General features: G+C 29.7%; 1 protein-coding gene and 4 non-coding genes across 5 annotated transcripts; all 5 read left to right on the top strand.

The window, feature by feature from the left end:
- Positions 1–5,633: 5,633 nt before the first annotated feature.
- On the top strand, positions 5,634–5,705 carry TRNAT-UGU. The gene has a single exon. It is a non-coding gene; the product is annotated as a tRNA-Thr (tRNA).
- Positions 5,706–6,082: 377 nt separating this feature from the next.
- Positions 6,083–6,156, top strand: TRNAN-GUU. The gene has a single exon. It is a non-coding gene; the product is annotated as a tRNA-Asn (tRNA).
- A 1,095-nt stretch (positions 6,157–7,251) lies between these two features.
- TRNAN-GUU lies at positions 7,252–7,325 on the top strand. The gene has a single exon. It is a non-coding gene; the product is annotated as a tRNA-Asn (tRNA).
- Positions 7,326–7,979: 654 nt separating this feature from the next.
- On the top strand, positions 7,980–8,051 carry TRNAT-UGU. Its single transcript has one exon. It is a non-coding gene; the product is annotated as a tRNA-Thr (tRNA).
- Positions 8,052–18,989: 10,938 nt separating this feature from the next.
- LOC123921258 (calcium uniporter protein 2, mitochondrial-like) lies at positions 18,990–22,942 on the top strand. Its single transcript, XM_045973729.1, has 2 exons — positions 18,990–19,731; positions 22,215–22,942. Exons 1-2 carry the CDS (start codon positions 19,174–19,176, stop codon positions 22,686–22,688), a joined length of 1,032 nt encoding a protein of 343 aa, XP_045829685.1. The 5' UTR covers positions 18,990–19,173; the 3' UTR covers positions 22,689–22,942.
- The last annotated feature ends 1,394 nt before the right edge of the window (positions 22,943–24,336 follow it).

The raw sequence follows: 24,336 nt of genomic DNA, 5'->3' as shown, positions 1-24,336 counted from the left end.
TATTTATTATTTCACCAAGTTATATATTTATTATGAAGAAAATTGGGAAAATAGTTTGATGATAGCTTTTTGTATTTTTATTTTTGTCAAATAATTTAATGGTTAAAAATTCATACTTTGAAGTGAATGAAAATTTTCAGATTCAAACTCCGATCATATTTTTATTTCTATTTCTTTTTGTCTTAATAAAATTTTAGCATAAAATTAAACAAAAAAAAATAGCATAAAAAAAAATTAATTTCAAAATAAAGAATAATAATATATAAATCACACAATAATTGTTAAATTTGTAAAAATTAATTAGGCCTTTCTAGCCCGTGCTTGGGAGTAATTACCGATAGAAAATCAAGTTTTTGGCCAATGTAAGACCTCTATAAACAACATAAAGTTTCGCAAGCATCATGTCAGACGACTCACGAATGAAGCCAGAAAAGTCTGGTAAGTAAAAATATAAATTGTATCTGATAAGACCCTCATAACTAGCTCTAATCGGGGAACCTAAACAACTACCATCAACGTTGAGGACCACCAAAAGAAGTTTTCATTGTTCCATTTGATGAACCTGTACCAACGTGATTAGAGGAGAAAAAAGACGTGAAAATCTCAACCAAGCTCTGGATGTTGAAGGATAGCTGATTTAAGGACAAGATTCATTGTTTAAATAAATTAAATTATGATATCTCCATACACCAAACACCAGCCGAGAAGGAATTAGCTTGGGGACACATGGAGCCAACCTTGAGCCAATCATGTGCGTCAATTATAGAGAAGAAAGTTCAGTCATTGAATTCAATGTGGTGCCAAAGGTTTCTAGAGAATGTATAGTCCTGATCACAATGAAGGAAAGTCGTTTCCTGGAGGCCACATCGAGTAAAAATAGAGGAAGTGTCCAACTTCCGATGATTGAGTAAGGATAAAGCAGGTACCGAATTATGTCAGGCTAACCGTAAGAAAAAGATGATATTCGCATGTAACTAATTTACTTTAAATAAAATGCAGAAAGTCAAAAGTTTAGAAATAAAAAGATGATCTTCGAATATAACTACTCTACTTTATTTTATGTGCGCAGCAAATTTGAATTGTGTTAAATTGTTTTTGTAATAAAAATAAATTTAAATGTATATTGGTCTTCATATTTTCATAAAAGTAAAATTTAGATCCCTTATTAAAAAAATAAAAAATGATTTTTTGGGCTTATTTGTTTTTTCCAAAATTTTAGTCATTATTTAATTATTGGCATTTTAATTTTTGAAGTAGCAAAATTTGTTACACATATTTTTAAAGACAAAAAAATTTGGTGACTTATTAAACATATCATTTTTTGTGTTAGATAATTATGAAATTTGAAATATTAAAATCTTAATTTTTATAGTCACTTTTTAACCCGTGCTTGGCACGGGTCCGGATACTAGTATCTATAATAATTGGATTATGCTCACGGGAACAACTGTTGAATATTTATTTATATGAAAAAAAAATAACACATTGTTCATAGCATTCTTTTATTATATTTTGCATGTTGTTCATCAGGAATTTTATTTTTTTTAAATTAATTCAAGTGTGTGTTGGACATTTATCCATATATAGTCAGGGTATTATAACAATTGTATTTCATACTCTTTCCTTAAGTAATAATAATAGTTTAAGCCTTAAGGTCATTATTTAAAACAGAAATTTAAAAAATGTTTTGGATGATCACCTTCAAATATGAGTCGGATCATTCAATCTAATGCACCTATTCATGTCAACCTTACCTAACATCTTACGAATGTCAACTTTATGAAGTAGTATTATAGGAGATAGACTTACAATGTGTTAATTAAACTCAAAATTTGATCTATCAATTTTCAAAATTTGAAATTAAAATATTTTTTTGTTAATTTTTCAAAATTTGTGAGCTACTACTCCAAAGTCGTCCAACTACCAAATATCCATATTACCAAATAATTTTTTTTTTACAATGTTGTTAATAAAGATCGAACCTATGATCTTATGTATACTACACATGGTCGGATCCAAGTATTTAGAGGTCCTGTTTAAAAATTAAAAATGAATCTTTAATAAAATTATAATTTTTTTAAAAAAGACATTCTCTATTTAAATTGTAAATAACATAAAAAATAGTCATCATAGTAAATAACATCTAAAAGGGACATATTTTAGTAAATAACATGAAAATACATCTTCAATCTAATATCATTATCAACTTTACATTTCCTTCGGAAAAAAACTTTCATGTAATATTTCTTCTTTTTTCACAATCAACCGCAAATTACTTATAAAATTAAGAGTATGTCTATTAATTTTTTTTTAAACAATAAAATATTTTTAGTAGTAAGAAAGTCTATAATTTTTTACATACATAAAAATTTTAATAAACCGATATAAATAATTAGAGACTCCTAAATGTTTGAGACCCTGCACGGTGGCTACAAAGCCGGCCCTGATACTACCCCGGCCCTGATACTACCCAAAGACTGCCAAGAAAATTCTAAGAAAGCAATTTGAGCCCATCAATTGAGTTGTGAGGTTAATCACGTCAACCCATACTCGTAATTAGGAGTAATCACATAATTTCAACGCGCAAAAAACCAATTGCCAACTCTTAATTTCCTTGAATGGCAGAGCATATTCTATTGCTAACACATTATTGTGTTTCATAGTATTACTTATGTTGATTATGACGTGCAAATTGCAAGTTACTACTTGAATTATAGAAAAGGATTAATTCTACGTTCACCATTTTCAGCCACAATCTTGCAAGTTGTGCCGTACACAATCACTTCCTAATTCCTAATCAATCTAAAACAAATACTCCTATCACCTTCTCGATTCTTCCATTGCAAAACTCAACCAATAATTCATATGTTTGAGAATATTACAAAGCCAACTTTGAATGACGGCACAAATTTTAGTCCACCACACAAATCATAGAGCGAATAAAATAATAATAATATTATTATATATATGAGCAAAGTAATTTTTTTATTTTTTATTCACAACTAATGTCTGATTCACTATACCGTCTAATCTGATTCTAGATTATTTCTGGTGTCAATCACCACCTGACTAACTAACGATTAATATTTTTCTTTGTTTTGTTAGGATTTGAATTTTCTATTCATTTAACTTTTAACTTAAATCAGTTGTAATCTTATTGAGTACACAATGGATTGTGATAGAGTAGAAAGAATAGAATATATGCTACAGAAGTAGAAGATTGCAAATAAACTCCACCCTAGGCTGTCGTTTCCCTCTTGTTTGAAACGTAAGGGGGTCACATATATTTATGCCATTAAGATATGGCATGGGATGGGAAATAATGCGATCTTTGTCTTCTCCACAGCGTTTGTTAACTATTTAGAGATTCTGCTCGATTGTTAAAAATAAATTTTAATATAAATAAAATGCAAAAAATATGAAAAAAAAAATAAATCCTTTATTTAAATTGTAAATAACGTGTTAAAAAATTGTAAATAACATCAATATAATATAAAAAACAGTCATTTTATAAATTAACATTAAAGGAAGATTTCAGTGGAGATTAGCTTGTTTTAGGGTCTGAAGGTGGATAATTTTTCTCCGCTAAAATGGTGATGGGGAGAAAGTTCCTTTGAGAAGGATTTGTGGATGAGAACGAGATTTTATCTCTCGCTCCCGGAGACTCTTTCCTCGAACAATTTATTAAAATATTTATTTATTTATATTTTCAAGTCTTTATATATTATATTTATTTATATTTTCACACTATGTGTGTATAAACTTGTTTATATGTGATGTTTATTATCGTCACAAGACTCACAATTAATGTCTTAATTTTTTTTATTTGGTTTATGATTTTTTTTTAACAACTAGTTTGATTGAAAATAATAGAAATTTGTTATAAAAACAGAGAAAATAATAGAAATTTGACATTTTTTAAATGTTGATGGATTTCCACGGAGATCAATGTGGGGGAAGAATACTCTCCGAAACAGGGAATGATTCGAACCCATAATCTTCACTTATTCACTTCAAGAGAGTGAATTTCTAACCATTAAATTACAAATAAAATAAGTCACTAGGCTTGGTCTAGTGGTGAAGGATTTGGATAATATGTTATATGTCCTGGAATCGATCCCTAGATCATTGTAAACAAAAAAAATTACAAATAAAATAAAAACAACGCAAGTAATAGTTTTGAGTTGTTCATTTCAAATCTTGGCCATTAACAAAGGATTTAAACTTGAAATCGTTTTCTTTCAGAACTGTCTATGTCGGAAGTCCATGAAGATTCAATCATGTGTGTTAGGCCATGCATAATGATCTTGTCAAGTCACTATCATCCTTTAATCTGATTATTTTTTGTTGGAAATCATGAAAATATCAATTAACTAAATAACATAGTTGTTCATAGGATTTCCATACCCTGCGGAACGGAGTTTGTCCATTTATTAAATTCGTTACCATTACCAACCATGGAAGTGATTCTCATTCAAACAATTTACATGGCTAGTTTAGTATACACTTTGCAAGTAGCTATCATTCGTTATCACTCCTCACATAAAAAAAAAAAAGTTTAGTACATTGTATTTTACGAATAGAATATCTTTATGTGCAATTGTAGAAATTAATTATTCGAGTCGGATAGGACTATAATGAGTGGCAAAACTCTCTCAAGAGATTTAATATTGCTATATTTTCATGGCTTGATTCACATGGTTCTGTAATTCTAAAATGAATCCGAACTTATGACATATGGTTAAACGGAAAGAGATCTCTTATCATTTTATTTGAGTGTCCTTATGTGATTTTTTTTTTGTTAAAAAAACTGATGGTTAAATGTGTATTTAGTTTGACATTACCAATTTTTTTTATCAGCCGATAAAGTGGCAAATACTATACTCCCTCTAGTCCTAATTATAGGGAAAAAATTCACTTTTTAGATACATTAAAAGTTAGATGTATCTAGACTATAATATAGACTAAAAACATTAAACTTTCAATGAATCTAAAAAATAATCTTCTCTTATAATTACGACCGGAGAGTACATGAAATTTGAAAATTTAGTTTTAAAGCCTAATATATCGTAATGTTCTAGTAAGAAATAAAACACATGAGTAAATCACAAAATCCTCTCTTGTTAATGTTCTAGACTGTTAAAGGCCCATAAGATAAATGATTTATTCTATATTAAGTCTATTAATATTCCTCATATTTAGAGCATGAGTTGAATAATCATCTTCCTTGCAGGTTTATTGCGCCTTATATGTTGCACTGCCCATAACGGATAAATAACACATATGAGAGATATTTATGATTCATTCTATGCACAAAGAGGACTTCACATAAATAATTATGCACGTATTCCTCCCACAAATATGCATTGGACTACATCATTTTTCCTTTTCAACAAAAGGTGAACCCGATATGATGGTCAAGCTTCCCACTACTCATAATAAATACAATATACAACTCATTATTCTCTACTATTCATTGTCAGTTAAAAAATACTCAAATATTTCATCCAAAAAACATGCTCAAATATTAATTTGACAATAAATTTAATAATAGATTAATATGATAATTTTATAGAATTACTCAATTATTAATTGAATTATTTAATTTATAAATACAACTATTTTTACAAGTTGCCCTTATAGCTCAGTGGTAGAGCGTCAGTCTTGTAAACTGAAGGTCCGTAGTTCAATCCTGCGTGAGGGCAAATAAATTTTATATTTTTATTCATATATTATGTATTTTTTTTTTTTACTTTTACTTCTCTTCTTTTTTCTTTCAAATATTATAGAAACTTATACATTTTAGTTCTTGTATCATATTCTCGACATAACGATACATTATTTTTTCTGGAGCCTTCAATTATCTTTGTACTTTTATATATTGTTTTAACATTATTTCTTGCTTCACTAAATAAGAAAAACATTTTTTCGCTTTGAGAATTGTGTGGGTAGTAGCGCTATTAGCAAGGTAGATATCTCCATTGATGATAGTATTGATACTCATAATTCTCTACTATTAATTGTCAATAAACAATGCTTGAATATTAATTTGACAATAAACTACATAATAGTTAATATAATTGCTGGAATAGCTTAGTTGGTTAGAGCGTGTGGCTGTTAACCATAAGGTCGGAGGTTTAAGCCTTCCTTCTAGCGTTTCTCTATTTTTTGAGCTAAAAAAAATTAATAATAATTTTTTACATCGTAGAATATCCTTTTATACATTTCTAATTTATTTTTTTTCACCATTTAACTTTAATAAGAAAACTAGCATAATACACCGGCAAATAAATTTTTTATTGTAAGGCAAGTATTGCATATCTTCAATGGAGAATCTCTTGGTTCTTCAATTGATGACTGCATGAATTTTCAACTATTTTTCGCATCATTATAAATCTGGAATGATCCAACCTCAACCGGTTGTGCCAAACAATAAATTTATTATAATTTGTAAACTTCTAGTTTACAATTACATATGTTTCAACTGATGTACTAATATAAGTGTAGTACAAATCAGAGGAAAAGGAGGGTAACTTTTCCAATATAGATGTTTTATCACGTTTTGTGATACAAAGATATTCAATAATCAATACCTTCTTCATTTCTTGTTTCAAGATGATATCCGCTTAGGCAGATATCCTTGAAACTCAATCAATTTCTTTGAAACTTAGAGGAGTATGATGCATTTTTAATATATAAAATTGTTCCTCCACATAACGATACATTATCTTTTCCGGAGCCTTTGATTATCTTTGTCCTTCCATATATTGTTTTAACATTAGTTTCTTTCTTGCTTCACTAAATAAGAAAAACATTTTTCTCGTAGTGGCGCTATCAGTGAGACGGATATCTCAATTGATGATACCTATTATTTGATTAGAGTTTCGTGTTTATAACGTGTTATGAAACAAAGTATGAAAACAAGATAATAGAGATAAATAGGACGAAAGCATCTTACTACATTATGCCTTTCTAATTGACAAAAAAAAAAATAATCAGTGTTTGTTAAACTACATTATGCCTTTCTAATTGACAAAAGAAAATCAATGTGTTTGTTAAATAACATGTAATTCCAAATTGATTATGATTTACTATTTGTGGGTCCCGAATTAATTGTTCTAAATATAATTTTAATTATTTACAATACATAATTAAGTACAATGTGCAACTTATTATTCTCTACTATTAATGTCAATAAACATTGCTTCAATAGGAATTTGACAATACATTTCATAATTATTTAATATAATTGCTGGAATAGCTCAGTTGGTTAGAGCGTGTGGCTGTTAACCACAAGGTCGGAGGTTCAAGCCCTCCTTCTAGCGTTTCTATATTTTTGAGTAAAACAAGAATTAATATTAAATATTAGTAATTATAATACGTTTTTACGTTATGGAATATCCTCTTATGCCGTTCTAATTTATTTTTTTCACCATTTAACTTTAATAAAAAAATAAACCTTTTATTGTCATAAAAATAAAAAATAAACCTTTTGATTGTCAAATTAAGAAAACCTTTTGTGTTGTTAAAAACCAATATTCTAAAAATCATAGATACGATATACAACATATAATATCAAATAACAATATAAATTGTACTATCATGGTACGTTGTTTGTGTGGAGAAGAGAGATCGTGAAACAATTACTGCCCTCAATTTGATGGTGACTAGGGTTAACCGTGTTGAGTCTAAATAGTAGTCTTTAATGTTTGATTCCTTGTTTTCCCTTCTTTCTCCTTCAATTTTTCTCTAAGATTTGCTCTCTATTTTATTAATATTAAAAATGTGATTCGTTTGTAAATTGACATATAATTTATTACATATAATTAAGTACAAAATGCAACTAATTACTACCATTAATTGTGAATAAAAAATACTCAAATATTAATTGACAATAAATTTTAAAATGATAGTTTTATAGGAGTGCTCAATTATTCATTGAAACATTTAATTTATAAATATATTTATATACTCAAGGTGCCCTTATAGCTCAGTGGTAGAGCGTCAGTCTTGTAAACTGAAGGTCCGTAGTTCAATCCTGCGTGAGGGCAATAATTTTTTTTTTTTGAAGTTTTTGTTATACTTATTAGAGAACTACCTAAATATTGTCAAATATACACTTATCAAGCACACTTTTCTATCTATCTATATATATAAATCCTAGATAGTTGTGGAATTGCTTATTTAAACCCTAATCCACAAACCAATGAAAACCTTTCATTTAGCCACATCGTCCACTTACATCCATTTAATGTGGGGTACTAATTGTAATTATTATTATTATTATTATTATTATTATTTTGGGTTATTATTCATTTTAATTTTTTTTGTTCATTTTATTATTTTGTGTATTTTATTGTCTTTTTTTCAAAAAAGTTAATGTTTTTGCTAATAATCTTTTGTCCAATCTTTATAAATATAAGGAGTTGGTCGATTGTCAGGACTACTTTCTAATGTTAGTAAAAAAAAATAGATAAAATAAATTTTATGTTGTTATTAGAGCTGGGTATACGGACCAAGGTCCGCGGGCCGACCCGTTTAACCCGCAGCCCGCACGGACTTAAGACCAAATTTTTTTGGCCCGTTTACATTTTTGCCCGTGTGGGTTGGACCGTTAAAACCGCGGGTTATGCGGGTTAAATCCGCGGGTTCGCTGGTTAGCCCGTGGCCCGCCTGCTTTTTTTTATATAATTAATTACAAAATTTATCAGATATAAATAACTTGGTCCATGTCCAAATTCAACTTTTTTAACCACAAAAAAAAAAAAAAACTTAGTCTAAACCCTAATTATAAAAAACAACAACACACTCCAATTTTAATCAAGTAGACAACAACACAAAACATCATGTTTCACTATCTTTTACTTTGTCTTAGCTGTATATACATTTGTTAGTCCCACGCCCGTGCGATGCACGGGTTTTATGCGGTATTTTATATTATAATAGTGTTGAATTCACTTCTTTCAATCAAATGCGCAATAATATCTAAAACAATTAAAATAGAGACATATTATTTAGATTAAAATATCAATCAATATATGAGATTTAAATTAAAACGAAAGCTAATAATCATTACCAACTATTTTTTCTTCTTTAGTTGAATTCAAAATATCTTGGAATGGCATAAAGTCAAAATGGTTCAATGGAATGTGTGGAGCATCGATCTTGGTAAATGTAATAGTGTGCGATGCACGGACATTATGCGTTGTTTTATAATGAAGCGTCAAAAAATTATTTGTATAAATAGTAAATTAATAATTGAAACAATAGATGTTATCAAAATAATATTAGCAATAAAACTTAATTAAAAATATTAACAATATGAATTATATTTGTAATTGCATTTCAAACAATTTATTTGTAGTGTTTCGTAAATATCATGCAAAGTCCCACTACATAAATATCACAAATTAGACAATAAGAATGCTAAGAAAAAAAATAAATATTGAATATTAAAAGGGAAAGAAATGAAGAAATAAGGATGAGAAAGAGGGTTGGGTAGAAGGGTTATACAATGACTATGATAAAGTGTTAAAATAGAATAAAGAGCATCAAAATCTATATATACTTGCAAAATCAACAATATAGTCTCACTCGTTAAATACAAAGAAAAAGAAAGATACAATAAAATCATAAAATTTCAGAAATATATCATTCTTCTACAACACTAATAACCCTTCCAAATAGAAATTTCACATGTCCATATATGTATGAGGAGGGATATAAGACATGTATATTATAAAATAATTAATTCGTGGAATTGCTTATTTAAACCCTAATCCACAAACCAATGAAAACCTTTCATTTAGTCACATCGTCCACTTACATCCATTTAATGTGGGGTACTAATTGTAATTATTATTATTATTATTATTATTATTATTATTATTATTATTATTTTGGGTTATTACTCATTTTAAATTTTTTTGTTCATTTTATTATTTTGTGTATTTTATTGTCTTTTTTTCAAAAAAGTTAATGTTTTTGCTAATAATCTTTTGTCCAATCTTTATAAATATAAGGAGTTGGTCGATTGTCAGGACTACTTTCTAATGTTAGTAAAAAAAAATAGATAAAATAAATTTTATGTTGTTATTAGAGCTGGGTATACGGACCAAGGTCCGCGGGCCGACCCGTTTAACCCGCAGCCCGCACGGACTTAAGACCAAATTTTTTTGGCCCGTTTACATTTTTGCCCGTGTGGGTTGGACCGTTAAAACCGCGGGTTATGCGGGTTAAATCCGCGGGTTCGCTGGTTAGCCCGTGGCCCGCCTGCTTTTTTTTATATAATTAATTACAAAATTTATCAGATATAAATAACTTGGTCCATGTCCAAATTCAACTTTTTTAACCACAAAAAAAAAAAAAAACTTAGTCTAAACCCTAATTATAAAAAACAACAACACACTCCAATTTTAATCAAGTAGACAACAACACAAAACATCATGTTTCACTATCTTTTACTTTGTCTTAGCTGTATATACATTTGTTAGTCCCACGCCCGTGCGATGCACGGGTTTTATGCGGTATTTTATATTATAATAGTGTTGAATTCACTTCTTTCAATCAAATGCGCAATAATATCTAAAACAATTAAAATAGAGACATATTATTTAGATTAAAATATCAATCAATATATGAGATTTAAATTAAAACGAAAGCTAATAATCATTACCAACTATTTTTTCTTCTTTAGTTGAATTCAAAATATCTTGGAATGGCATAAAGTCAAAATGGTTCAATGGAATGTGTGGAGCATCGATCTTGGTAAATGTAATAGTGTGCGATGCACGGACATTATGCGTTGTTTTATAATGAAGCGTCAAAAAATTATTTGTATAAATAGTAAATTAATAATTGAAACAATAGATGTTATCAAAATAATATTAGCAATAAAACTTAATTAAAAATATTAACAATATAAATTATATTTGTAATTGCATTTCAAACAATTTATTTGTAGTGTTTCGTAAATATCATGCAAAGTCCCACTACATAAATATCACAAATTAGACAATAAGAATGCTAAGAAAAAAAATGAATATTGAATATTAAAAGGGAAAGAAATGAAGAAATAAGGATGAGAAAGTGGGTTGGGTAGAAGGGTTATACAATGACTATGATAAAGTGTTAAAATAGAATAAAGAGCATCAAAATCTATATATACTTGCAAAATCAACAATATAGTCTCACTCGTTAAATACAAAGAAAAAGAAAGATACAATAAAACCATAAAATTTCAGAAATATATCATTTTTCTACAACACTAATAACCCTTACAAATAGAAATTTCACATGCCCATATATGTATGAGGAGGGATATAAGACATGTATATTATAAAATAATTTATTCACAAAACCGTTTTTATTATAGTGGGAATGTCAATCAAAAGGCTTGGCACTAAAAATATTAAAAGAGGTGATTGTTTCACTTATTATCTAACTATTGATTTATCCACAAAAAGAAATGATCTAACGGCTATGATTGATTGATATAGTTAGGGTTAGGATTAGTGGTAGGAGAACTATCTAGGATTTATATATATAGATTAGCAAATACTTTCACCATCACCTTATACAAACATTACACAAAACTACAAGTCTTCAGTTTTTCATAGAAGTTTGATTATCAACTTTGGAAATTGAAGCAATGTTGGTCGAGTTCAGCGAAGGGGGAAAAACACAAGAATCTAGCCAAGAACAACCGACATTATAAAGGTCAACCTCGCACATGTCCCATTAAGGCCAGGATATTTCTCAACTTGCATATAAAAGATTGCTTGTTTAAATTCTTCAAAAGAGAAAGGTGTAATTAAATTATCGGTGTCTTCATCATAATTGAAGGGAGTATAACCTTAAACACCAAGTCTCAAGACCGATTTTGCCTTTGAAAAACATTTTGTAACTATATCAGACAAGCAGTCGTACCTTACTGGGACGCCTTTCATCACCATTAACAATAGTGAGCTGTTCAATTTGGTTGGTTTTCTTCCTATCAGTGGTTGTTGCATGAAAGTACATAGTATTCAAAATATATTGGGAATATGTACTTGCATTTGTGATGACCAAGGCGTGTTTGTTCTAGCTATGTAGGAATGATTCTCTCGAATACTTGATGTGGATATTGGAGATGCTCATGGATTACTACAAGCACTATATTGAGCCAGAAATTACAACTAAAGAATGTAGATTTTGAACTTGATGTAAATTTGTTGTTACTAAGTTTCATAGTAGACAAATTGACATATATGAACTAGAAGATGTTATTAAAGAGTGTCACTATGTGCACAATACTTATTTTGAAAACTCATGTGTAGAGTTTGTCATATGAGGTAAGGTAATGAAGTAGCTCACGCGTTAGCAATGATAGCTCCATTACAATATCTAGTTTAACTTTAATGCTATGCAATTGATAAAGAACGGTGATAAATTTTTGGTTATTATTTCTTTTTCATTCTTCTTTTATGTCCCCTAAGAATTGGAAGTTTGAATATGAATGTGAGAAGTGTAAAATAAAATAAAAGATTTGATGAGTTAACTACAACTATTAGAAGGATCACTCTTTTTAAGTAACTAGAATGTTGATAATGATATTAGCTAGTTTGAAGTTGTATTTTGATGTTATTTTTTGACTCAAAATAACAAACATTCATTCATTCAAATTTATAGGGAATACATCAATCAAAATTATCACATATTCAATTTCGCTAAAAACTAATAAGGATGAATCTGCAAACAGACTCACAACATCCGAGTTAATAGCATAAAACGGCCTAATGTCATTGACAATGCCTACAATTGATTTGACAAACTTCAAATGTCCGGAATAATCATGTATCCGGATCTACAACGTTGATGATGCTAAAGTCATTGAATCTACACTGAATTTGGATCGAAAACCTGCAAATCTGAACAAAAGAACAAACATTGTACTAAGACAGGACAAACACCATACTAAGACGTGAAAACAAAACAAATACTCCGCACTAAGACGGGATTAAGACAACACTAGATGAAACAATAACAAGAGAAAAACTTGAAAAATTTATGTGAATATCACTTATTTAAATAAAATAAAAATAAAAAACAATAAAGAGGGTGATTCCAGATCAAAATTGATCCTAAATCACCTCTCTCTAATCGATAAACCAAGATAAACCAAGAATTGAAAAAGTGTCGGCGGCGGCAGAGAGCGAGAGAAAGAATTAGGGTTTGAGTTTATGTATTTTGATGTTATTGATTATAATATATCTCTCTTTTCTTTTTTCTTTTTTTTTTGATACCTTGTAATATGTCTATTTAGAATGTTATTTAAAATAATGAAGGCTCTTTTAAATTTTTTTGTGTTTTTTTATTAAAGGTCAATTTTAATATTTGAACAAGAACTCCAAATAGTCATAACCGACGATCCTGTTCATGTGTAATACAAAAAATACTATTTTAAATAAGTATTTACATTTCAAAGTAAGTTGAATAACTCAATTAATTTGAATTAAAAGATAAAGAAATTAAAGAATTAAAAGTCCTGAGTTCAAGTGTTGGTGAAAAAATATCATTTCATATTTGTTGAGGTAAAGACATACATACATCTAGAGCTGTCAAAATGGGCTAGCCCAAATGGGCCGCCCCGCCAAGCCCGATTTTTTCCCGGGCTCGGGCCTTGAAAATCCTAGCCCGAATTATTTCCGGGCTTTTTAGCCCGGCCCGACAAAGCCCGATTAAAATATGGGCTAGCCCCAATGGGCTGTGGGCGGCCCGCAAGCCCGAAAAAATTAAAATTAAAAATAAAATAAAATATAAATATAAATAATTTGTTTCGGATGATTTGAAATTAGTTTGTAATATAAATTATAAAATACCGTTCGCTACTTAAGTAGCAGGAGTAAAAATAGGGCACCCAAGAAACTCGTAGGTAAGGGATGAATAAAAATAGGGCGCGCGAGAAACTCGTACGTAGCGGATGAGTAAAAATAGAGCGCGCGAGAAAGTCGTAGGTAGCGGATGAGTAAAAATATGACGCGCGAGAAACTCGTAAGTAGCGGATGCGTAAAAATAGGGCGCGAGAAACTCGTAGCTAGTGGATGAGTAAAAATAGGGCGCGCGAGAAACTCGTACATAGTGGATGAATAAAAATAGGGCGCGGGAGAAACTCGTAGTAGCGGATGAGTAAAAATAGGGCGCGCGAGAAAGTCCTAGGTAGCGGATGAGTAAAAATATGATGCGCGAGAAACTCGTAAGTAGCGGATGCGTAAAAATAGGGCGCGAGAAACTCGTAGGTAGTGGATGAGTAAAAATAGGGCGCGCGAGAAACTCGTAGATAGGGGATGAGTAAAAATACGGCGCGCGCGAATTATATAATATTTATAGCGGATGAGTAAAAAATAGGACTCGCGAGAATTGTCAATGTTATTTATATAGTTGAGTTTGAGCACTAAAAGTAAAAAAAAAATAAAAAAAGATAAACCGGGCCGGCCAAAAGCCCGACTACCCGTACCGGGCCGGGCTCGGGCACTAATTTTGGTAGCCCGTTTTTTATCCGGGCTTTTTAGCCCGGCCCGACGAAGCCCGAAGCCCAACCGGGCAGGCCCGAAATTGGCCGGGCCGCCCGTTTTGACAGCTCTACATACATCGTATCCTCACACCATCTACTTCACAAAAAGTATAGATATAATAACTATTAAATTATTAAATTGATCTATATCTCTATATTTTGTTCTTAAATAGATCTTCGAGCCTCCTAATATTTTAAATTAGTTTTTACTTTTATCAAATGTTTTTCAATTTGGTTCCTCAGTGAACATTTATTTTCCTTGTTATATAAGTTTAACTCTTTATTCACTTTTTATCAAAATAGTCTCTTATAATTTGAACTCAGCGTCAAATTAATCTCCGTCATTAACAATTTATTTATTTTTGGTAGAAATTAACAATTTTTTTTATTAAATAGTTACAATTTTAAAATTGACTGCTGGATATGTGTAACTTAAATTGTATGATGTTATTGTTCACATGATACTTAACATTTCACATCAGCGCATTTAATGGGATTAGAAAATGGATGTCAATAGAAAGATCAAATTGATAAACGCTTAGCAGAGGCATAGACAATGGCGAAGGCAGAATAAAATGCTCAGGTGGACCGCAATGGAGTTTGAATTTTTTTCTATGGAGGCTAAAAATATATTAATCGTTAATTTTGACGGGTTTTAATAACATATTAAATGAAATTAAAATTCAAGCAAGATAGCCACTCTCAACTCATACCTTTATTCAAAATGAAGAGAAACTCAAGAAATTATAAACACCAATGTTGGTTACCAAAACATTAATTGATTTGGAGAATATTTTTAGAAAAAAGGTAAATTCAATTTGAAAATTCATAGACCATTAACATTCATTCAATAAAATCTAAATTCATAGATAATTATGTAAAATTTTAAGGAAATATAAAATAATTTAATATATTATTGAGATCCATTAAGATTAACGGTGTTCAATAAAAATGAATAAACTCTTAATATGGTGGGTCTCAATAACATATCAAACGATTTTAAATTTCTTTAAAATTTTAAATGAATTATCTATATGATTCAAATTTTAACTTAATGGTAAATTTCATACGTGTTAACACGTCATAGATACAATTTAACTTCTCTAATATTATACCTCACATCCTAAAATATAAGCAAAAATGAATCAACAAAAATTTATGCATTTGATTTACTTTTATACGGAGGACGAAAAAGTTGTTTTATGAGTTAGTGGTAAACAAACATTTTTCTTTGACTTCTAATTTATCCAATCACAGACACAATTTTAAAATCAAACATAATACAATATACATTATCATTTATCATATACGAGTCTTTTTTTTTTTCATCCTATATATTAAATAAACAATTATACCAAAAAATATGACCAAGGGCCTGGGCCAACTCATTGCGTGAACGCAACCATCTGATCCTTCATTCTTGGTGTTGCTTCCCATCGCTAGTTTTTCTTTTTCTTTTTCTCCATATTTTTAATGAATCATTATTTTGGCGTTCAAGATTAAGTTAAAGTTAACATTAAGGTGTGCCATTTTAGTCTCCCACTTTCATAAAATATTAAGTTTGTCATTCATTTTATAAAAAGTTCATCAAATTATTGTAAGAAATTTTATATTGTATATTTATTTAAGCCTCCTAAAAAATAATTAAGTTTTTTCTTTTTTATGGTTAAGTAGTTTAATGACAAGAGTAGGGTGAGATAGGTAGTTTAATTAACCGATTGAACAAGTTGAGCTAAAAGTTAAAGTGCAGTGTTCAAGTCTTGACAAAGTATAAAAAAACTAACGAAACAATTTTTTTTTTTTGACACACAAAACTAACGGAATAATTAACATACTAACAATTTGCTATTAAAAAATAAAAAGTCTAGTGGCCATTGTTTCACCTTGTGAATAAGCATACAAAATTAAAGTCTATTACTTACATTTGTACATACATCACAAGTTCACATTTTAACTTTTTATTACATTGAGTAAAAAGAAAAATCCATTATCTCAATTTCACTTCTTTAGTTTTTTTGTGTGTGTAGGTCCTCCCATTTTTATTTTTTTTTTCACCATCAATTTAATCTGCTGGTTCGAATGTCAGTTTTGACATCAAATGATTACAAAGATCCTCCCATCTTTACACACCTTTTCTTTCGCCGTTAACTTTAATGTTTTTTAGTCATACATAACATCTCTTGTCATAGCAATATAAATTATTTTTTTATGTCGCTTTCCAATAGAGCAACATAAACTATTTTTTAACTTTAATCTATATTATTTTTGTCTTCTTGTTCTCTTGAACAATTACAAATTTGTAGATTTTTCTGGATTTTATTAAAATAAAAGTATCAGATATATTTAATTAGTTTAATTATCAAAATACATTAAGCAACTTCTAAAAAAAAAGTCTTAGTTGTAATATTTTTTAGCCCCACCGAAATTTTTTTCTAAATCCACCATGCTCACTCCATTTTAACGAGGACCTTTAAAAAAAAAACACGAGAAATTTTAATATCAATCATATAACTCACATAGATATGTCAGATTCCTCATTTTCCTTTCACACTTTCATTTCTTCTTTTAAAAATCTTAAGACCTGGATACCTAATTTTTGCAACAATGTATGTTTAAAATTCACGAACCTGATTTAAAAAAAAAAATAAAATTCACGAACCCAAAACACTAAATAGTCTATCTCTAACTAAACACCTAAAAATGTTAGATGATAATATGCCTAATTTCCCATCAATTTGGCTCAACTTAACCTCTTGCACCCGCTCATTTCCCATGCAAATCATATGCCTAATTTAGTGCTTATAAAAAAAAAATAAAAAATGCCTAATTTAGTACTTTAATTAACAACACAATTCACTTGCTCCTTTAATAATACCTTTCCTTTTCTTTACCAAAAATAAAAATAATATTCTACTAGTCCAGGTTACAACTAGCTAGGTCACAGCTCACAACTTAAGATAAGAACCACCCCAGAAAGAACTAACAAGCTCTCACATCCCAATTTAGACTTGTGAACTTTCCTGCATGCAGTTAAAATTTCAAATCTAAAATTTGTCTTTTTATTCAATTTAGTATCCGATAATTCTTCCTGTAATTATTATTCTCGCAATTCATAAAATATTTTTTTTAATTGCAAAAATAAAATAAAATAATTTTTTTATCAATTTATAATATTAATACAATATTTATTATTTTTATCCACTAATATACATTTATTTATTAAGTTTCATCTCACTCAACAACTCATTTAATAATTATCTTGGTCCCATGAATTTAGTTCAGTTGGCAATGACATTGCATTATATATGCAAGGAACTGAGGTTCGAACCCCGATCATCCCACTTATTCATCCTAAGGGTGGAATTTCTAATCACTAGACTACTTGGAAAAAAAACTATCATGAGATAGTCTACGAGTCCTAATTCAATTAATTAGTATACAAATGTTGAAATTCTTAGGCCAGACGTCATGGTCAGAGTTCGAACTCCGACTCTCTCACTTATGTGTGAGTTTATGATAACTTTGATATTTCATCCATATGCATTTAAAAAAAGAAAGAAGAGAAAATAACTATCATGAGACATTATTAGATTCATTGAATAATGAATGAATCTGACCTATATTATAAGCTAAATTCTTTCATTATTCAATAAATTTAAAAATTAACTAATGAATGAATCTGACCTATATTATAAGCTAAATAGCTAAATTCATTCATTATTAGATTCATTGAATAATGAATGAATCTCACCTATATTATAAGCTAAATTCATTCATTATTCAATGAATATAAAAATTGACTAATGACTGAATCTGTCCTACATATTATAAGCTAAATTTATTCATTATTAGATTCATTAGATAATGAATGAATCTGACCTATATTATAAGGTAAATTCATTCATTTTTTTAAGCTGCAAAGTGCAAACAACAACATTAATCTATCTATCAATGAATGAACATTGAAAAGATAATTCAAATTCATATTTTTTTCACGAGACAGATGGAGTAAAAATAAAAATACACACAATTTTGTGAAAAACTAAATAAAAACACACAAAAAATAGCAGTAGTATATTAAACTTTATTCATATGTTCCACGGTTAAAATCTGTCATCGACTTAGTCTTACTAGTCATCTAAGCACACGTGTACGGTGATCTAGTGACCTCGTGAACCCTAATATTAAATTTCAATTTATCGTTTCTTATAATAATACCCTAATATTCGTTTTCTCCTAACCACAAGACACAAAGGAACCTCACAAATTCGAATAAACCCACCTTCTCAATCAAAATTCAATATCTCACCGACTATATCGCGTACTACAAATTCTCGCGTCTTTTTCATAATCGTTATCATTTCAATTATTTATTTAATTATTTATTTACAATAATTGAAATTAACAAAAAAAAAAAAAACAAACTTAGCGTTGTGCTGCAAAAAACGTTAACAAAGAGTGTTCTCCGTTTTTATGGGACACACTATAAATACCGTTCCTCTCTCTCTCACTTCAATTCAATCCATTCATCACTTTCATCATTCATTTTCTCTTTCTAATTTTTCACTTTTATTTTCAATCTTCAATTTTCATTCTTTGATTTTCTTTCATTCATTTTTTCAATGGCGTTTAAGAAAACCCTAACTCAACGCCTCTTAAGCATAACCAAAATCTCATCACAATCTTTATCTAACTGTCGCATTTCATCTTCTTCTCTTCAATCACGAACTCCTTCCACCGCCGCTCACCGCGACATTTCTCCGGAGCCGGGAGATTCAACCACCGATGGCGTTTTCCGTAGATTTCTCCACAAAAGAGCCGGATTCCAACCGGAGATCGGACAGAGGAATCCTTCTTCCGCCGATGGACTTCTCCAGAAACTTCGGGAGATGGACATTACGAAAAGCCGGATCCGATTGGACGGTTTGAGTCCTCCGGAAACGGAGGAATCGACGGTTGAAGTTGAAGATGTTAGGAAATTGTTGAGAGCGGCTCAGCTTGAATGTGTGAAATCGAAGATTAGGAAGATTCCGCAGAGTTGTGTTAATTATTCGGAGTTTATTCAAATGTGCGGTGAAAATTGTTCCGATCAAGAACAAGCGAAGAAGATTGCGAAGATACTCGATGATTCAGCGACTGTGATTATCTTAGGCGACGTCGTTTTTCTCAAACCTGAACAGGTTAATTTCTTTCTAATCCTCTCTAATTAATTAGCTTTAATCTAATTTCATTTAATTATATATTTTATTTGTTTTATTGCGTTGTGTTGTGTTGTGAATTAATTTGTGAGATGATACAGAATAATGGTTCATTGATGGAGAATGAATAATATTAAGATCCAAAGATAGGTTTCTGAAACTTGAATTATTAAGATTAATTTTAGGCAGTTGATTTGAGATCGCTGAAAACTGATAAAATTTTGTGGTTATTTTGTCTTGACTTTTTGAACAGGAAATAGAGAGTTTGTTGTTTGCTCAGATCTAAATCGTGTAAAGGTTTGATTCTACCTTTGAGTTGAGATGGTAAATTAAGGGCTGCCGAAAATCCCTTCTTCTTTCACACCCTCCTTCCACAAATGGAGGAACATTTTTTTTTAATTATTATAATTTTTTAATTTAATTTTTTTTAATTCATATTCATGAAATAACAATAATAATTGGGAAATAGGCTAAAAGGCATCTTTGGATAAACATCTTATTTGCAGCTTATAGCACAAGCGTTTATCATGATATACACCTTTGTGTATAAGTTCGAATAAACTATTTTTATAGCTAAAGATACAATAAATATAAATTGATTTTTCTACCAAAAAAAAATTGATTTTATATTTACTATGACCTATTTTTATAATTATATTGGAGACCTTATGAAAATAAATTAAAAAAATTATGAAAAAATTGTCATAAGCTATTTTCATAAATTTTGTTAAAGGGTCTCACAAAATTTAAGTCAGTAAGTAAGATCAAATAAGGCAATTAAAAAATGCAGTCCTGCATATCAATTGGAATTTTCATGGATGAAAATTTGCTGCTTATTAATTGGGTTCTCTTATGTGAAAATGTTTTTTCTGATAAAAAGCATGTTGATAAATGCTCAAACAAATTAATTGGTAGTAATATTTTACTTAATTAAAAAAATTATATTTGACCAAATTTTATACTCAAAATTATATTTGACCAAATTAATTATATTTGACTAAATTAATAGAGTAATTTCCTTTTATACCACTTGAAATTTTGACCTGAGAAATGCCTTTGTCTGTTTTATTTTTTTTTACAAGAAATGCCTTTTACTATTGATCTATATATAAATGAAATGTAAAATTAATTTGTTGTGAAAATATTAATGTTTGATAATGGATAATTCTATACCTTAATTTTGAAATATTGCTAAAATGATTTGTTTAGTTTTAGACTATTCATTGTTCATCTTATTAATATTATATAATTTTTTTTTTGACAAAATATAAAAATTAATTTGTATTAGATGTTAGACAGAATATATAATGTTCAATTAGGAATAAAATAGTACATTATTGTGCTATTAAGTTTAAACCGTGTGTCTGACCTTTGAATAGTTTAATTTTTTATCCTTTTTATTGTATGTTGTTTCTGGATGTGCAATGGCTTGTGAAAGAAAAATGTCTTGGTACAAGTGGATGTGGATGTCCATATTTTCATTAATATATTCATGTAGATCAACTTTGTGCCAACAAGAAAATAGGATAAGTTATAAAATAACATTAAAAATAAAAAATAAATTTCGTCCAGAGGTATTTATATTTAGTGTCTAGCACACCTCAAATAGGATTATCTCAAGTAGAGGGAATTTATGGGAAACAAAAATAAAATATTACTTTTAAATATTATATGATTTGTGAAAAATATATTATTACATGTTGTTTATAATAAACTTTAGATGTTTTTGAGATAGGTATTTTTTATTTATTTTTAAGATAGGTATTGAGTAGCACCTTATATTGATTTTTATTTTTGAGTTTTGACAATCTATTTATTGATTGAATTGCTGATACTTGTTTATAATTTTTTATTTATTTATGTTATTTAATTATTGTGATCATTGATTGTCGCATGGCAGAAAATAGTGTTACATTACATTGCACTTTAACCAAGTTACTATATTATTAAATATTAAATATAATGTGACAAGTAATATATTGCTTCAAATCTTAGATTTTGGGTCTATTTGGGACACTAAGCTGAATATTGTTGAGTCCACTTCCTTGAATCATGTAACTTTATTAAATGTTTTGTCTATCTTGCTACCTGTTCTCCATTTGCATAGTCTACTTGTTTTCTTTTCCTTACATTTTGGTGGAACGGCAGAGAATCAATCTGCTAAATTTCTCCCATCAATGTTTTGTTTTCATGAAGGATATTTTTTTTTAGTTTATTTCCTTCTTTATTTTAATCAGATACACGTTTGCTATTTTGTTTTATTCATGTGACTTTGTCTGATCCTAACCAAGTTGTGTAAAGGGTACAATGATTTAGTTTTCTTTTCTCCTATGCTTCTTTAGGGTACAAATAAAATTATCAATAACTTGTGCTTAAATTTACAGCAAACTTGAATCATTCCTGAGGTAAAAACAAATGTAGATTGGGCTTAGTTTTACCCAAACTCTCTCAAATTTGTGATGCAGGTAGCAAAAACAATCCAGGCTCTACTCCCTGTACCAGGACCAAAGCCAAACGAGGCAGAAAGAAAAGAACTCGAGGAAATGGAGAAAGAGAAAGTAGCCATTGACAACAGAGCTGACAAAATGGTTCGCCGGGAACTCTGGGGAGGACTCGGTTTTCTTATGGTGCAAACATTAGCATTCATGAGGCTTACATTCTGGGAACTTAACTGGGATGTAATGGAGCCTATATGCTTTTATGTGACCTCTATGTACTTCATGGCCGGCTACACATTCTTCCTCAGAACATCAAAAGAACCTTGCTTTGAAGGTTTCTATCAAAGCCGTTTCAGCACTAAGCAGAAGCGTTTGATGAAACTTCACAATTTTGATATTGCAAGGTATAATCAACTTAGAGATGCTTCACCACTAGCATCCTCTTCTGAGTTGAATTCAAATATTGTTCATCCATTGAACCATTTTCATAGAAATCTTTGACCTGTATAGGTCTTTGGTAATAGCCGTATTCAATGTATTAGATTACGAGACTGTAACAAAACAACGTAGTAAAAGAAAATCTTACAATATGATTATGTGGATGTTTGGTATCGTAGTGGATTTGTCAGAATCTTGATGCCACCGTGATTCCAAACATGCGCGAGTGAGATAGATTTAGACGCGGCGGCTTTATGTATAATAGTTACACAATGATCTTTTTGATATACAACATAGTAAACCTTTTTAAACAGCAACTCATTGAATACTAGTTTGCAATCACCTGTGCTCAGAGTATCTTTGGGTGAACTCTAAAACAGTCCTAACAAAGTTTCCTTAATTAAATTTTCCAAGACATTGATACATCTATTTACCTCAAATTGTGTTGGAGGATCACTAATATTTTCTGTAAAGAATGGCTGAAGGAATCCATCTATGCCAATAGGAAAGTTTATGAACCATGTTCACAATTCACAACCACTTGGGTAGTTGGGGCAGTCCTTGTCAAAGATATAGTCCTTTTCAAATAAATCCATACTGACAGCTAGTTTCAACCCAAAACACCGACTTCATAATTCGGCCATATATAGACAGTTCCAGATACACAAGTTGCAAAGACAAATATTCTCAATAAAAAAAATCCACTGCAACCTCACAAAATCCCTACCTGCAAATATGCAATCAAGTATGGATGTTTTTTTGAAGATTATCTACCTTTCACGCTATGAAGAAAAGCCAGCTTTGAAGATTATCTTGGAAAATGAAAGTATACAATTTTGTGTAAGCTGAAACTAAAGTTCGACACAAAAACAATAATAACTATCATAACTATATAACAAACTGCTAATTATAATTAATTATCACCTGCAAGCAGGAATTGATGTTGATCATTCTAAGTTTGGATGTTGATCATCCACTTGATCCTTGGACAAGATGGAAGAAGGCGTATCATCATGGATTTATGGATTGAACTTTGTCGCAGATCACATGACAGTATATTTCTGTATTTGGTTCTTTCGGGAAAAATTGGCTTTGCAACAATGTGTAAGGAAAATTTGTTGTCACATTAAAGTATGACTTTTGAAGAGTGTTTGACGCGGATGCTATGAAAAACAAATAACAATTGTAATTCACATTTTGTGAGAGCAAGTGGTTCAGTATTCTGCCTCTGAGGAGGAATGAGAGACAATTGATTTTTTTTTTTTTTCTTTCTTTTTCATGAGATTAGTGACAGTCCAAGGAAGAAACAAAATTCAGTTGTTGGTAGTTGTTGGTTTTCTGGTGTTTGGACAAGTGTTCCAGTTTGAGTAACAAAATCTCTTTGATGTTTGTGGTATTCTACAGGCTACCTTAAGGTGAAAATCTGTTGGTGAAATTGTAAGGTGTAAAATGGTGGCCCTTATATAGCCTTATTACAGGTAATACTAGTTACTTACATCACAAGTAACAACACTTAAGCCTAATTACAAGATTAAGCCTAACAAATCCTCCCCTAAACTGAACTACTATAAAAAATAGAGTTGCATATTACACAAATAGAAAACAAAACAAACCAACAATCTAATTTTGACTAGTCACAAACTCTAAGCCTTTCCCTCAGTTTGCAGAATGAATCAAGCTTCTTCAAGGGCTTGGTCATTATATCAGATAA

This window comes from Trifolium pratense, linkage group LG4 (genome assembly GCF_020283565.1).
Source record: "Trifolium pratense cultivar HEN17-A07 linkage group LG4, ARS_RC_1.1, whole genome shotgun sequence".
In the NCBI taxonomy this organism is placed as follows: Eukaryota; Viridiplantae; Streptophyta; class Magnoliopsida; order Fabales; family Fabaceae; genus Trifolium; species Trifolium pratense.
This window is presented reverse-complemented; position numbering and strand designations above follow the sequence as displayed.

What these genes read in the sequence shown, in the direction of transcription:
- LOC123921258 (XM_045973729.1), top strand. Translation starts at nt 19,174, where the DNA reads ATGGCGTTTAAGAAAACCCTAACTCAACGCCTCTTAAGCATAACCAAA. An exon ending in TTTTTCTCAAACCTGAACAG is followed by an intron (nt 19,732 to 22,214) that starts GTTAATTTCTTT and finishes TTTGTGATGCAG; the next exon opens with GTAGCAAAAACAATCCAGGC.